The 17404-nt window shown below is 43.1% G+C and overlaps 1 protein-coding gene across 3 annotated transcripts in view; it reads right to left on the reverse strand.

Moving 5' to 3' along the window:
* Window positions 1-6874: 6874 nt before the first annotated feature.
* Window positions 6875-17404, reverse strand: part of LOC147621325 (P-loop containing nucleoside triphosphate hydrolases superfamily protein) — an 84767-nt gene continuing 74237 nt past the window's right edge. For 2 of the 3 annotated variants that reach the window (XM_086824053.1, XM_086824055.1), the window contains exon 23: window positions 6875-7590. Coding sequence is in view for 1 of the 3 variants with exons in the window: in XM_086824054.1 (XP_086680180.1) it covers window positions 7437-7590 (154 nt within the window). In the remaining 2 variants the exon portion in view is untranslated. The remainder of the gene's footprint in view (window positions 7591-17404) is intronic. The other variant, XM_086824054.1, reaches the window with a different exon arrangement.

Genomic DNA, 17404 nt, shown 5'->3' on the forward strand with positions numbered 1-17404 from the left:
TATAATTGTACCTCTCCTTTCATTTTGGCCTTTGTGATGAAGGCACCCTTCAATGAATGCATTACTCCCGTTGGTATATGAAAAGAGACAATCACACTTTTTATCTTATTGTGCTTCTTCTTGGTTAATACCCATGATATCTTTGGTAGGACCATGTTACCACTCTCATCTACAATTGGCCATAATGCACTTTGAAGGCGTCCAATATTTTATAAGTTATCCCTTGCACCCTTGGTATCTCTTTTACCAATTAAATGGTCCCAAATATTTGTTGCCACATTCTTAAAGATATGCATGGGATCTAAGAGATAATTGATCTTCAACTCATACCAATTTGAAAGTCGAAAGAAGATTGAGTGTCTTGACATCCCATCAGGTGGTGGATTTGGGGTGCTTCTCCATGCCTCAAACCAATCTCTACCTCTCATCAACAACTGGTGAGACATCATGTGGCACATACTTGGGATGTAAAGGAAAGAGAAATCGACGATGTTTGTCATACACCAGCTTCTTTAGTGTAGAGGGTATTTTTGAAACAAGTGATGGTCCATAAATCGGACACACATGATGTCTAGAGGTTACCAAAACTATTTTAAATTGAGATGATTAAGAGGTAGGGTAAGACAAGTTTTAAGTTTTAAGTTTAAAGCTTAGGCTCACGTCACGTCTTAAACTTGGCTCATGTCTCCAGATATGTAGACTCACATTACATCTGTGTAGACTAATGTCTCACGTCTTGCTAGCTCATTTCATGTCCTTGTAGACTCACATTTGATTTTCACAGGTCTATGGACTCATGTCTCCTAATCCGAGAGGTTGTTTGTCTTGGTTTTTATACTTTTAATGGTTTCTTGGATGATGATTAAGATTTTTAATCTTAATTAATGATGTTTAAATAAGTGATTTAAGTGTTTTTTTAATTGGTTTTACATACTCTTAGTTACCTGCTATAACTGGTAGTTAGAGTATGTAAAATCAATAAAAAACTATCTCTAGGCTCACATCACATCTTGAACTTGACTCACATCTTAGCAGTGTAAACACACATCACGTTTGTGTAGACTCATGTCTCACGTTTTGCCAACTCATGTCAGGTCTCTATAAACTCATGTCTATTAGACTCACATCTAATTTTTGGAGGACTGAGAAATCACGTCTCCTAATCTAAGAGGTGGTTTGGCTTGGTTTTAAAAGTTTTTAATGATTTCTTGGTGGACGATGATTAAGGTTCCTAATATTGATTAAGGATGTTTATGCAAGTGATTTGCGTGTTTTTATATTGGTTTTACAGACTCTAAGCTACCAATTTACAACATTGCAGTGAACAAAAATTATGAAATGCATAAACAATAATAACTACTTTCTCATCCACAACAAATGGAGGTTGTAGTTTATGTTTTTGAAATGGGTTACACTCATAATCACAATTGCTAAGCTATTTCTTAGCTAAGGCTCTTTTTTGGAGTGTGATCTCCTAATCTCACCGAGCAAGATTGGGTGATCCTAATAGCTTGGAATGGATGACAAAAATGGAGCCAAGCCCTTATTCCCCACCAACAATGCCAAATATATTCCAACCATAAATTACCTTAGCCTTTTTCGAAACAAGTATCATTTGGTTTTGCCTTAGAGCTAAAAAAAGCAACTTTTTGATGCGGGTGTGCTAGCTCGTCTATCGCTTGCTCACTCTATTATCACACTGGAATGCTTTTTTGGCCATGGGAGTGAAGGTAGAGATTTCTTTGCCTAGATGGAGGCAAAGAGGAAATGGCCTTCACAGTGGTTCTTTTACATGAGAGATGGATGGAGAAGAACCTCATGAGAGAGAAGCCTACACTTAATCATATTCAAGTAAAAAAATGATCAAGCATGCACGAATCCAACAAAACACAACCAAGCAAGAGAGCACACAAAAGGGAGAGCTCACAAGTATATCGCAAGGGGACAAATGTGTATTGCTTAATGTCAAAATTGACTTGTATACAAATGGCTATTGTTCACACTTGGTTGGCCATAACTTAAAAATAATCATAGACCGCTAGTTCTAGCCTAAAGCAAGTATATATGTGAGGTTTGTAACTTCCCAATTTTGCAATAAGTAGCTCAGGGTAAGGCTACTTTATAAAGTCCAACACCATCTTACAAGAGATTTATGAAGGCTTCCACTGCAAGTGAGTAAAAGAATATGACCTGTAGAACACATGTCTATGTGTGAAGAGATAGAGAAGAGTGTGGCTCACACATAAAACACACACAAGTCCTAAATTGATATATGTATCATGTACAAGAAGTGTTACTAACTACATCTATAGTACAAAAGATGACTAAGATTGCAAACAACAACTCGTAGTCCAAACTCTACTAAACAAATCTCCTTGGCCATCACATGCCTATGGGCACCTAGTACTAAAAATGCAATGAGAATGATGTTTTTCTAATATGTGTATATATAGGTCCCATCACTATTGTTTTGGCTTGTTTTTTTAGTGTTGCCATGTTATCCAATGGGCTATTGCATTGTGGGAGTGCCATGTGGCACCTATGGTGGCTAAATCCCTATCCAACTAATGTACATTGATGTGCACACTACCTAATGCATCACACTGAGAGAGTCTCATCCTTGAGAGCTCCCAATAGAACTATTTTATTCTCCATGGTCTTAACAACTACTCCATCTTTTCATAATCTTGTGGTGCTAAACTACTCCCATCGTCGCTTTAACTCTACAATGCAAGCGTCTTAACCGCCGATAACGGCTAACAGCTCTATCCACGAGCAGTTCAACGGAAGCATCACAATGAAAAGCATAGCATTGGCGTCCACCATGATGAATAGCTAGGGACCGGTGAGTTAGAGAACCCAAATAAAACCTTTCTCAAACCCAACCTTATGCACTCATGAATCTAGGGGCTCTAGTCTATGCAAGAAGTCAACGCACACAAGTACCAAAAAAGGAAAATTTTGTACCTACTTGACTCTTGTATGTTGTTGTCTAGCCTTGTTTCTGTTCATTTGTGCTAAGAGCGTATGGGAGGTGTATCACACCATGAGATTTAAGATAATGTAATATGGGAGGTGCATCACACTATGAGATTTAACATAGTGTAACCTGGGAGGCGTATCACACTATGAGATTTAAGATAGTGTAACATGGGCGCTTGCAAAAACATGTTTTATGATTGATTGATTAGGTGATTTAACGCCCAATCTCAGAGACGTGAACCCATGCAACAAACTCTTTTAGGTCATAGAAAAGGTGACTTGTATTACTTATCATGAAATATGTACAATGATGTACTAGAGATACTCAAAGGTAGCACAGCTCATGAGCTATCAATGACTCAATGATGCTTGATTTATCAATGAATAAATATGACTAAGGGCCGAGACTCCTAGTTTTAGTGTCTAATGTTAAAAAAGAAGGATACCAATCCTAATAATAATGTCCACCTAAGTGTGTTCCCATTAACTCTATCCAGACTTGGCTACTCACTGGCGCCTAGCCAATATTATAAACACATGAATACAGCCACACACTCCACCTCCAGTAGAAGCATGTCCACACCACACCTTGTAATATTGTGTGTGTAGTGTCCCCTCTAGCTTGACTTGGAGCACATGTGTACATGATGCACCTTTGCTCCACGCCATCAATTTGATTGTGGGCTCAACCACCAACATGATGTCTCCGCCCTTGCCTCCTTAGAAACTGCATGTGCTCAAGGTGGCCCCTTGCCATTTGGATGCTCTATTGGCACAATAGACTCCATAGAAACCTTGGGAATTGATGAAACATTCATCTCAACCTCCTCAATGGAGAAGTGGGTAAACCTCACATGTTGTCACATTCTTGATTAATGTGATGACCTTGGAAACCAACAGTTCAAGAGCTGATGATGGCTCTACACAACTAGACGTGTGTGCTCCTTGGTTGATCTTGAAATAGTGCTCTTGGTCTTCAACTGTTACACTCTTTGCCATTTCCTTTGGCTTCACCATGATTGCTTCCACTTTTGTATTTGATCTCATGAATGCAACCATTATGGTTGGTAACTCGGTCCTTTGTTATGCAAATTATTCATCAATCGCTTGCAAACATTTGACTCGGTGCTCTTCTTGGCAGTGTTTCCTTTGTTTATCTATGTCTTCAATTGCTTTTCCATGAAACTCTACATGCTCCTTGGCTTCCCATTGGACTGCTATGCCCAAAAAGACTCCATGAGATAGATTTTGACTTTCTTCGTGAACACCTAAACTTGCCTTGGGCTATAAAAACACATATACGTGCAAATGGACCTAAACAAGCACATGTACTTGTGGGAATGAATACTAGACACGCCCTTTTTTGGTGAAGTACTTGGCAAAGCTTTCATTCTTGCAAAACCCCTCCTCAAAACCCTAAACTGATGTGTAATGAAGGATGCAACTGAAATACCTTGAAGATTAGTGTTTTCTCTCCACTAAAGACCCAATGCCTCCCTCTGATGCACTTCTTCTACCTGGATTCCGACTGTGTTTCAACGCTGCATGGACCTCATAGAGATCAAGCACCTTTGGTGCAACTTGACTTCTTTTACAATGCCTACTCATCACACACACACATTCCCTCCTCCTTTCAGAGTGTAAAGGATAACAAAAGCAAAGCCACAAGGGCATCACCTTGGGCCAACATAACCAGGCTACCCCAAAACACATGTCCATGTACGCCTATAGGAAACGTAAGGATAAAAAAGGCCACCCAAGTGATGATCACCAGACAACTAGGCGGTAAACAAGCGACCACCCACTAAGAGACAAGGTACCGATACTAAACCCTCTACTCCTCAAATGGCTGCCAAGGATAATTTGCGCAGCCTCCATCTGTGCACCCACCCAAGGACTATTTGGGGTCTACTGCTGGAGGTGTTGAAGAGAGGCTAGACTGCACCACAAGCTCCTTTCCTTCCCTCTAAAGGCTATCAATCTCTCCAACTCAAGAAAAGTGCTGACAGCAAGAAGGGCTCTATCCAATGTTGGGGCTGTAGTAACATTGCAAAAAGAGAACTAACCCCAGATCTCCTCAACGTAGTTACAAACCTCCGGGCTTCCAATCTACCTAGAAATGCCATGTCGTACTTAGATCCAAAAATCAACCCTATCACGCACCCCATTGGGAGCATAAATGTCGAGGAGATCCACACATCCTCCCCAATAGAAAAGCTCAATCCAGTATTCTCAGTCCATTGCTATTAGGCCCTTGTGGTCTTTTGTTACATGTTGATAAAACTCACTCTCTCTCTCTCTCTCTCTCTCTCTCTCTCTCTCATCACAAAGGCATGGCATTCCCTCTGCCATAAGTTGTAGCCAAGACAGGTTTGGTCATTAGCTGATATCCGACTCTACATAGGATCTTCTGCTAATTACACGTAGATACACTAGTATCATATGTTTTCTTTTTACTTTTTCTTTCACTTTTCCATGGCTTCGTATATCCAAGGTACCATTGTATCACTTTTGGTCTCATAGACCCTCGGGGACTTCTGTAGACATTAATACTACTCTCTCCTTGGTACCTAGATCGCGACTATAGAGTACCTACAGAAGCTTCGATTTCCATCAGATGTAGTATGGGGAGTGATGGCTTTACGTGAGACCGTCAGCAACAGATTCTAGGCACCAGGAGTGGGGTCAAGCACGGATGCCCACTATCTCCATCACTTTTTGGCATGTTTATAGATGAAATCACATCTACAGGACATCCCTCACTCAACTAAGGCTTACATTAGTGCATTCTAAATCTTAGAGAACCAAACATGTGTGCATACGATAGCTTAATTACGATCTCCATTGTCTACAATTCCCTCCTTGTAATGGTCATCCTAACCTGCAACACAACTTGTAGCTCTTATATCACTAAATTTTATACCAATAGCTGAACTATGGATATCAAGAGCCCAAATGTCATCTAAACGACTCTTCCGAAAATTCCTACTCCTAGAGGATGCAATAGAGACTAATGGGTTCATAGTGCTCACCATCCAACATAGATTTAGAGGACTACATGCACATGGAAGGCCCACATAGTGAGCAGGTCTTCTTTTCATTTCATTTTCATTACTTTTTGTTTACATGTTCAAAGTCTACACATCCAACTTTTGTAGCACGTGTTGGTCTTTCATATAACCATTGAGCTCACATCCACCATAGATTTAGAGGACCACATGCACATGGGAATCCTGCATAGTAGGCAAGTCCTCTTTTTGTAACACATCTAATTTTTTGTTTACATGTTCACAGTCTACACATGTTTCTTTTGTAACACATGACTTTTGTTCACAGTCTACACATCTAACTTTTGTTCCACATATTGGTCTCATATACAGACGTTAATAGAATATTTCTTTCTTTCACACGCACACACATTCATGTTGATTCAGGAAATCGATACTAACAAACTTATTGCTTGCACATTAGACAATAGTTTCACGTTTTAAAGGGGTTCTTTAGTAAACCAGATATTCTTGCTGGCCAAGAACATCAGGCAGCTATGGGACCTTAGTTTGTTACTGCGCCACATACTACATTTTATGGGGCCCCATGTTCACCCATTCACCTCTCCATTAATGGAGACAGCTATGGGACTAGTTTGTCGCTCTGCCAGATACTACATTTGATAGGGCCCCATCCATGTTCACCCACTCATCTCTCCATTAAATTCTGGCCATCAGCTTCCCACAGCCACCAAAATGTGTTCAATCCACTCTACAGCTCAACCGTGTACTCATCCTCCCCTACTGGACCTATTAATCCATTTCAAAAGCCTAAAATATCCCAAGCATTGCTATCTAACACTCATATACAGGAGCATTGGCCAGCTACTTTTCGCAAGACACAATGTTTACAATGTTAACAATTTTTATTGATTATGAACCATCTCTTGGATCCACATGCCCTCAACACACACACACACACCTTTTGTGTAGGGCCTTGTCATCTCCATGAGGTCTTACAGTAACACATTGCTTTTACCTCACCGTCAGGAAGAGAAATCAATGAGGAAGAGTGAAGGTAGGCGGCATTGCAACAAGGCACGTCCTCCAGCCTTTGTCCATGTTAAAAACTCCTGCTGATTGCTTTAGATGCAGGACAAAATTAATTCAAGTTGTTAACTATGGAACACAAGGCACAGGTTTTCTTTGACACCTTGGCAGCACTTCACTAATGAACTCAGGGGCATATACAGAGTGTTCCACTAGAGTGCTCATACACTAAGCATTGTAGAAAACTGGTTGATGCTGTATAAGGCTTTATGGCAAGAAAGTACATCATTTACTTGATAGAGCCGGCAGCACCATACTAACATACTGCAAGTGGTAGTATGGTGCTGCCAGCACCTGTCATCAGGAAACTCCCAATTGTGCTCCAGATCATGCTCAAACAAACAGCATACACATCCATCAATACGACAATGAGAGGAGCAATCCACATAGTGAAAGGACATGTCTAACCCAGTGACACACTGGAATTCGTTGCTGCTGCATCTTTTGAGGCAGAGTCGGTTTGGTCAAAGACACATCATGGAGTGAGCATCTGAGTTTGCATCCCCAACACCTGCATCAAAACCAAAAGCCCCATATGAGATATGAGACAAAACATAATAACTGTTAGCGTGACAAACATTTTCTTTTCTACATCCTGATTGATCAACCCATCGCAAGGTACCCCTCTCATGACTCTTACCTTTTACCTAAACCTCGCAGATTCCCATTACTACTGCACCTGCTCTGAAGTCTCTCTTTCTTTTTTTTTAACCCCCAAGAAAAGATCCTTCCATTAGTTACCAAAATACAGCCGAAACAGCCAAGTACACAACCCAGTCTCAATCATGGGAGAGGAGAAAAAACCGAAGGAGATAGGTAGGGGCTCTTACTTGCTGGCTGGCCGCTCTCAGAGGAAGGTTAACTCATACAATTAGGCCGCGGGGTGGGGGAAGCCAAACAGGTAGCCTGTAATGCCATCTGACGTCACTGTCTTTAACACAATTAAGGAAAGGACGGCTGGTCCAGATCCACAGAAAAGCCTCTCGGTGTTTCCACATACGGTCAGAGCCTCGCAACTTCTCCAGCCATATGCTTAGGATAGCCATGGCAGGTGGCGTGTTAGTGCCCTCTATGGTCCTGCTGTCACCCACATTTCCTAGCATGAAAGGGGTTTGGTGGACTCTAGAATGTCTAAAGATTTGGAGAGTACAAGCTTTGGGAATTCCAGCCACGAGCCACCCCTACTCCGCGCCTTATTCTTCCAGTGCCCCAGCCCCGCCCCCTCCCTTCCTTTCCCTTTTTTCCGCCAGCCCCGCATTCCGCTCACCCTTGGTTTCTTTGTCAGCCTGCTCCCGTCGTTCAGCCCCCTGCTGATCTTCTTCGTCTCCCTGAGCCCTATCCTCTTCAGCCTCTCCTTCAACAGGTGCTTTCAGCTTTCCGACAGTTTTTTCTTTGGCGAGAGTCGGCGTCTTCTGGTCTTCACACCACCACGAAGACTCCACGGCAGCCGCTCTATCATCCCCAATTGAGGCCACCATCCATTGCCTTTCCTTTTCTGAAGCGGACCTCCAGCTCCTCACATCAACAGTCACCTCCCTAGAGGCCCCCACCTTGGTTTGCAAGATTGTGGGTAGCTGCCCCATGCACGAACAGCTTAGGGATCCTTTACAAGCGATCCTGGAAAGATCACTCATATTCATCCTTTGGAGCATGGCCACTACCAAGTCGAGTTTGTAGCATCGGATAGAGTCATGCAGCTGAGCCCGTCACACTATGTACGGCCCAAGCAGCAGGGCTTTGACCCAACGTCCAACCCTTTGGCTGGCGTCTCAGGTTCCCCATTACACTTTTCTTTCCTCGCCTCAGGAGGGAATATCTTCCCCTCATCTCGGTGATGAGATGGTGTTATTGGGAGAGTGATGAACCATAGTAGCAACGAAACCCATTTCAAATCATATGAAACTGACCGAAACTTTTACGAAACGTTTCAGAATGTGAAACTCGTTTTTTATTCACCTAAAATTTTTAATGCCCAAAAACCTTACATGCCAGTTTCATATATACGCATTTCCGAAGCGCATTTTTTCTTGTTGCTACTCGACTTGCACGCACACGTCCTTTCCTGCCTGCCAATGACTGGTCGACCATCTTGAGAAGGACACTTCAGCCTTGGCCATGGCCTAAATACGTATTTTCATGTATATTCTAAACTTATATTTTTTGCATTTTTTGTATGAAACCTTTTTTTGACATTACTTTTTGCTTGGTAGTGACTAGTCCACCATCTCAACAAGGACGCTTGAGCCTTGGTCATGGCCTAAATACATATTTTCATGTATATTCTATATTGAAAAATATATATATATTTGCATTTTTTGTATGAAACTTTTTTTGGACGTTTCAAAAAAATATGAAACTTCTAAAACCTTTTTGAAACCCGTTTCAAATCAGGCGTTTCTGAAACTCCTGGTAACTATGTGATGAACCCCCCCCCCCCCCCCCTAAAAAAAAAAACACACCCCTTTGGTTCTAGCTCAGACGGCACAGATTCCCTCTCTTTGCATCTACATGGCCTCTATGGAGACCATCCCGCATGTAATATCGCTTTGGTGCCTCCGTGGAGCTCCTATTTTACAGAGAGTTCCATACTCTCACCTCCTCGGACAATGCATCATTTATTGTCAGATGGGACAACTTGCTAGAGCTTGTCCCCCCCCCCCCTCCCAACACAAGTCCTCATCGGGGGAGATCCCAACCCCTAGGATTCAAAGCACCGGGTCCCAATCCCTAAGGGTCCCAATGTAGAAGAGTGGCGGGTCGAGGGTTCGAGACGGAACTGCTGTTAGACTCCCAGAGCAGAGCGATGCTTGTTGGCCCAGGAGAGGAGCTGCAAGACTAGGGCTCGACACAGCAACACGCTCACATAGTGAAGCGGGTACACAAAAGATGAGAGATGCAAAGAGACGATTGCATTGGAATGTGTGGAGCTAGAAGTACTATCATAATATAACCAAAGTGGAAGGTGTCCTTTCACACTAGATCTCCAAGGGGAAAAACCCAAAGGGAAAAAGTGCCCTTGCTTAGTCCATGTTCACATGTGGCACTACTCATATCATATATGCCAATAAATCCCCCATGTAGTGGTAATGTGAACCTGTACAAGGTGGGTAGCAGATCACTCACTATAGAAGAGTAAGCCCAAAGCTTTACGGAAAGCTTCAAACTTCTCTCGAGGTAATGCCTTCGTGAACAGATCTACAACATTGTCCCGTGTAGAGCAATAAGATAATGTGATCTCCCTTGCATGCATCCTCTCTCTAACATAATGATAATGAATCTCGATGTTCTTAGTACGTGCATGAAACATCGGGTTTCGTGCCACGACTATAGCACTCTAACTGTCAGTGAGTATGGTAGTTGGTGTTTGTTGACAACTCACGAAGATCAACTATCAATCTCCTTAGCCATACACAATCTACTGTGACTGTAAAGGCTGCCCAGTACTCAATCTCACAAGTAGATGTGGAAACAATGCAGTGCTTTGTGCTCAACCATGATATGCATGAATGCCCCAAAAAGAAACAATTCCCACTAATGGATTGCCATGTATCATAGTCACCAACATAGTCTGAATCACTGTAAGCATGTAACTACAAGCTACTCCCTTGGGATATACCAAAACAAGATCCAGGGAGCCCTAAAGATAGCGAAGGATCCCCTTCACTACTTGCCAATGCTTTGTACTTAGGCTGTACATAAATTTGCTACACTGAGAAACCCCAAACTGAATATCTAGGCGTGTGTTGCATAACTATATGAGGCAGCCCACTGCTTGGCTGTAAATATTCATATCAAAAGGCTCTCCAACATCATACATGCTCAATTTGAACCCTCACTCCATCGGAGTAGAGATGGGCTTACAATCTTGAAACCCAAATTTGTGCAACTGCTTTTGAATGTACTTTGATTGCTCGACATAAATCCCAACATCTGTCTACACGAATTGTATACCCTAATAATAGTGCAACAATCCCAAATCTATCATCTCAAATGAGGTTTGCAATTGAGCTTTGAAAGCTGAATTTTTCTCCTTATTCCTAGTTAGCAACATGTCATCCGCATAAAGAATGAGCATAATCAAAGTGCCATGATCCTCTTTCACATAGAGAGTGCTCTCTATTGAACTATTGCGAAAACCCTGGCTGGTCAAATAAGTATGTATCTTCTCATACCAAGATCGGGGAGCTTTCTTGAGACCATAAAGTGCTTTTCGAAGCCTGCATACTTTGCTTTCATGACCATGTATCTCAAAACCAATGGGCTGATTTACATAACTTCTTCTTGCAAATCCCCATTGAGAAAATATGAGTTTATGTCTCATGCACTTTCCATCCATGATGGACAACCAATGCAACAACACATCTAACTGTGGCCGTACAAGAAGTAGGTGCAAAATTCTCATCATAACCAATGCCCTTTTACTACCTATCAATGGTACTGTCAAACTTTCATTTCAACTTGTACACCCACTGTGTCAATTGATTTCTTGCCAGAAGCAGGCAAGTCTACTAAATCCCATGTGTTGTTTTTGTGGATAGAATCCATCTCATTTTGCATGGCTTTTACCCAATACTCATCCTCATGAGCCTCTTTAAATGAATCCGGCTCATATGCATCACAAAGTGTACTCATGCAAGCAACATCTGTATGTTCTCTTGCATTAGGTGAACCAGCCCGTCCTGCTACCAAGTGGAACTGAAAGCTTGATCTCCTATAAGGTACGGAGCAGCCAACGAGGCACAACTCTTTGAGCACTTGGTGGCTGTCATCAAGCTTACCCCGCAATTGTTGAGGTAAGCTTGATGACAAAGCCAAAAACTCTAAAGTGATCAACTCTAAAGCAATACATCCAAAAACTCTAAAGTGATCAACTTTAGATTTCCTTTTCTGCTAGGCCTCATATGGCGCTATGGTTTTCAATGCTTGGCGATTGCCTTCATCCAGAATTTGTGAGGCAAGTCTTTGCCTTTAACCATGCATCTAGCCATTCCCATCAATGACATGTTCTTCTCTCAACAACACCATTTTGCTGAGGAGAATATGGCATCGTGCATTGATGCTTTATGTCCTTTTCTACCATAAAAGCTTTGAAAGCAATGTACATGTATTCCCCCCATCGATATGTACGGAGGGTCTGCACTTTGCAACTTGTTTGATTTTTAGCTTGTGCCACAAAATGTTAAAAACATGCAAATACATCAAAGTTTGCTTTCAAGGGATACACCCAAGCAAATGTAGAGTAGTCATCGATAAAGGTTACAAAGTATACATGATTTCCAATAGATAGTGTCCACATAGGACCACACACATCACTGTGCACTGGCTGTAATTTCTAGACAGCCCTTGTTGATCCAACTTTTGGAAATGCATTTCTGTGCATCTTACCAAATATGCACCCTTCACATACATGTTTTGGTGGCAGATCTACATGACCCATGTCCTGCACCATTTGATGCCTTTGCAATAGCATCAGACTGCCATAACTCACATGCCCAAACTTGGCATGCCACAATGTTGTCTCTTGCATGGCAGTGTCAGCATGGTAACCACATGAGCATCATGCTCTCTCCTGTCAAACCTCTCAAGCTAATATAACCCATGGTACAATGTGCCGGATGTATAATGAATGCATAGTCACCTTCATGGTTTTTGACTGTGTACCTGTCGTCCTCAAAGTTTACTACATACCCTCTTTTAGCAAAAGAGGAGACGGACACCAAGTTCTTTTTCTTTTCTCGGGAAAAAGATCCTTCAATTAGTTAAAGAAAAAAACAGCCACAAAGAGCTAAGTACAACCACCGCAGGCTAGATACAAACTCGCCTCATATAAGGGCGGAAAACAAGTGATCATAAGGGGAAGAGATGCTTCTCTGCCAGCTGGCCGCTCTATGAGGAGAAGGCTATCTCATACACGAAAAAGAGGGGGGGGGGGGGGGGGGGGGGGGGGCAACCACACAGGTGGTCTGTAATGCCAAATGGGATCACCGTCTCTATCTGCAAGGAAAGGGCCAGGCCTCCAAAGTCTCAAGAAGGCTTCCCGCCACTTTTGCGGACAGACAGCAAGTTCTTATCCCAGGCATATACAATACAGCTAGAAGACAAAAGTCTGCACCATTTGCTGTTGTGAGGATCACCTCACCAACACCCTAAATTGGATAAAAAGAATTGTTTGCACATGTTACCTGTTTGCCTTCATGGGCAGCCATAAGCTTCTTAAACAAAATTTTTTAGGAGGTAATGTGTTTAGAAGTACCACTGTCAAAGTACCATGTGTCGTGTCTTTCATTAACACTGAGAGACATATGCTCTAATGATGCATTATGACTGCAAGTAAGAAAAGTCCACATCCTACACAAGATTTATTAACACATCATCTTTCACTGCAAGTGATGAAGAAGAATCTATAGCCATGCCACTTTCCTTTTTCTTCTCCTTTGCAAAGCCGCTTTCTGCACTCGTTCAAATAGTAAACCTGGCTTTTTGCAATAGTGACATTTACCCTTTTTCTTGGGCTTGCCTGCATCGTTTTTAGCCTTTTGTGAAGGCTGTCCCAAATCAGCCTTTGGCTGAAAATTGTTTTTAGCTTTTCCTTTGTCCTTGCCTTGGGCAACAAAAGCCCCATCACTGCTATGCATGACGGAAGATTTGTTATTCCTATTCTGCTCCTCTTGAAGTAACAAGACAACCAACTCTTCAAACAAGATTGGTTCCGGGTTTCCCCGCATAGAGTGAGCGGGCGGCATGTCAACTACTCCCGAGGATCCTGGATCTTTGTAAGATGATCAGCCATACTATCACCATCATTCATGTCCGAGTTCTCAAGTTCCTTCTTGAGATATGCAACCCTGGCCTCATTCTTTGCTTGATACATGGTTTCAAGTACATCCCAAGCTTACTCTAAGATCCCGCAAGACCTAATATGTGGTATGATTGACTGCTTTACTGACGAAGCAATCAAAGCCATTGCTTGGGTATCACGAGTATCCCATCTCTTCTTCTCTTATGAGGGAGGAGTAGGTACTGCAACTTGTTGAGCACCACGACCAGGTATGTTAGGTGCCATGTTTGCAAGGCGTACATCTTCACCTGATACATAACCCCATAAACCTTTGGCCACAAGAAGGTTTCGGACCATGAAACTCCAAAGGGAGTAGTTGTTGCTATCCCATTTGTCCTCTTGGGACAAAACCACGAAATATCGATTGTATTCCCAACCATAATGTTGAAATCTCTTTGGCAAGAGATATGCAAATACTTGCAACCAAGTATGCTGTAAAAATCACCTGCATGCAAAAACCCAATGCACCGGAGTGCTATGCCAAGCAATCACAAGTTCTTGAGCAAAACTTTTTGCATGAATACAAGGCTGCAGTAAATGTTTAGAGTGTCCTGACAACACAAGCAATGCAAATCTCTGCACAATCAATGCATAAAAATCCAATCAAGGCCTGTAAAATGGAAATCCCCAAATTTTTGTGCACCAAAGAGCTGAATGATGTGCCAATTGCACACAAATTGCAAAAGCTTCAAATTTTAATGCATCGTTGGGCTCACTTTTGTGCCAATTGCACATACATTGCAAAATCCCCAAATCCTTGTGCACCCTGTATAGCTGCAGTTGTGCAATAAAGCACGAATTTCTAAAAACCCCCAAATTTCAACAAAGCCTGTAGCTTTAATTTCTGCAATTAAGTAAAAATTCTGCGATTGTGTGCATGAAATTGTCCAGTTTGTCTTGAATTATGCAATTAAGCATGAATTTAAAAAATATCCCCAATTTTCACTGAACTTGCAGTTGGAAATTTTCACTATACTGTTTCCTGCACTTGGAATTTCAAGTAATTCACAAAAGCCCGAAGTGTAGAAGCAAAAAGAAAATACCCTTGAGATGCTCGAGAGGAGACGGTTGTTTGTCAACGTTTGCAAAGCTGGAGAGGCACTATAGAGGTTGCACCTGGCAGAGAAACAACGGGGACCATTGTTATGCAGCAACTAACGAACGATGAACAGTAGGCTTGTAGCAGGTGACGAATGGTGAACACTGGCCTGGAGAGAAAAACTCCACGACAATTGCAAGAGTGCACGGGGACTATTATAGGGGCACGTGCGACCGGAACAAAAAACGTCAATGATGGACGAAGTGACAGACGTCCACGGCCACCGTGATGAAATGGCAACTCCACCGGACATAAGGGCCCAAGAAATTTTGAAAAAAGATAGCCTGTGCCACATAAGCCACCGAGTGGGTGAACCTCCGCCCATTGTGCGTTCACCGCCGCCCGCCAGTTGGGTGGAGGCGGTTCGCTAAGCACCAGTGCCGCCAAAAAGGGAGGCTAGAATGGGCAGGGAGACGGCTGGGTCGTAGGTGAAATGCGCCAAGCAGGGCGGCAAGGAAGAGGTGCACAAGAAGGCTGAAGTGCACAGACGGGTGGGCCTTCTCCTGAGCCTACATCGGTCAAGTTCAACGGTTGATAAACAATTTTCTGCCCGAGCCAAGGTGGCCTAGAGAGTGATCATTCAATCGCGCCACAAAGGGGGACTGGGCATCATCGACCCCGCCATTTAGAGCCATGCCATGTTGGGCAAGTTGATTGTTAGAGGACTTCTCCTAGGTGGCAAGCCATGGAAGGATTTCCTCCTAGCCAATATTTCAACCCCTACTCCGAACCTTGGGGGCCCTTGGCCACAAAGCACTAGATGGATCTTTACGGAGATAAGGGCCCACCACTTTAGTCCCAGCTTTTGAGGACAGATTTGCAACCAACCTATTTCGAGCTTGGAATCACCTCAAGCCAACCCTCCAACAGTTAGTTCCGCTAGCCTACGAGGAGCGTCTTCGACAGCCCTTGATTTGGAACCCCCTGAACCGTTTACCTGGTGGTCACATGCTAGGGACTCGGTCTCATGTATCCTAGGGAGCTTTGAGCACGGCACCTGCTAGGTCTCTTGGAGATTAGCTTGCATTCAGATAGCTTCCCACAGTGGCTCAAGAGAGAGGCCTATCAGGGATCTGGGGCAAAGACAACTTAGCCTCGATATCAACTCTGCCATTCTTCCAGAGTGGTTGACCCCGACCCCATACCCTCTTCCCCCGCAGTGGCTGGGATTGTTTACCAAGCATGATATTCTTCTGGCAATTCATGGCGCATATGAGAGCTCCGCATTGCTCACTTTTTCGATTGGACTGCATGGCTGATTAGTGAGATCAAGGGATTGCACATTACAAAGGGTGAGGGTGATCGGATTCCATGCACATGAGTGGCACACAGACCCACCTCTGGCCAAGGCGGCCAGGAAAAGACTTCAATGTTTATGGATTTGGGAGAGCCGGCCCATCACAGGCCTCAAGTGGGACTCGAGGGAGTGGACTTGCTGTGATCCTACAGATAGGGAAGAGACTCCAGGTACCCCATTCTTCGCATACTCTGCACGGCTAGGCCATAGGATCCAAGTGCCCGAGGTCGAGGGCACCCCTGGCAACAACAAGATATTGCCAGTCTCAAGGCTCTCATTGCGCTTTCTCTCAGATTTCTCAAAGAGACTCTGGGACAATTTTCAACCTCGGAAGATCACCCTCTTTTTGTGGTTGCTGGCTCCCGCAAATGCACTGTTCGGCGCCCTACTTCGACCGCGGTGGCTACATACGTGAGGCATGACTCTGGCTCGACTTCGAGGAGCACTTTAGCACTTGTTGCTAGAGAAGAGGATGCTCCCATTACACGCATCAGGAAGCCCGAGTACGATGACGAGGGCAATGTCCTTAGCGAGGGCAGTTTTGGGTTGGCCACTGATGAAGGGAGCACCTCTAGCGAGGGCATTCCTTTCCCTAGTGATTTCTCTAAGGAGGAGGACTAGAGTCTAGAGTCTAGACTTTAGACATTTTTGTAGTTAGTATTGTGACTAGCCACAACACACTTTTTGGTATTTCCTATTGTAGGCCGCGGGCCATGACTCTTATTTATGGCATGCTGCATATGTTCACTGTTCATTGTTCACGACTCTTGAGTCTTTGTAAACGTGTGTTAACTTTTTTCTAGTTTATTACAAGTTACAACTTCTCTAGACTTTGCATCTCTAAATTTGTACAAATATCTTTTTTTCAAGTGTTTTTTAAAGTGAATCGTACCTCAATCGAACTTATTTTTCAAAATTTAAAAGTCCCGTACCAGCACCATTCTTCTTGCGTTCATTTCATACCTGACAACTATGGCTCAACAGGTTTCGCAATAGATTCTCCACATCTTCACTATGGACAGGGCCTCTTCTCATACTATTACCTAGGGTATTCTCACTTGGAACACTGAGGACAAGGTGGTCATGGCTTA

Source organism: Cibotium barometz, chromosome 30 (assembly GCF_041138505.1).
Source record: "Cibotium barometz isolate CiBa-2024 chromosome 30, ASM4113850v1, whole genome shotgun sequence".
NCBI lineage: Eukaryota > Viridiplantae > Streptophyta > Polypodiopsida > Cyatheales > Cibotiaceae > Cibotium > Cibotium barometz.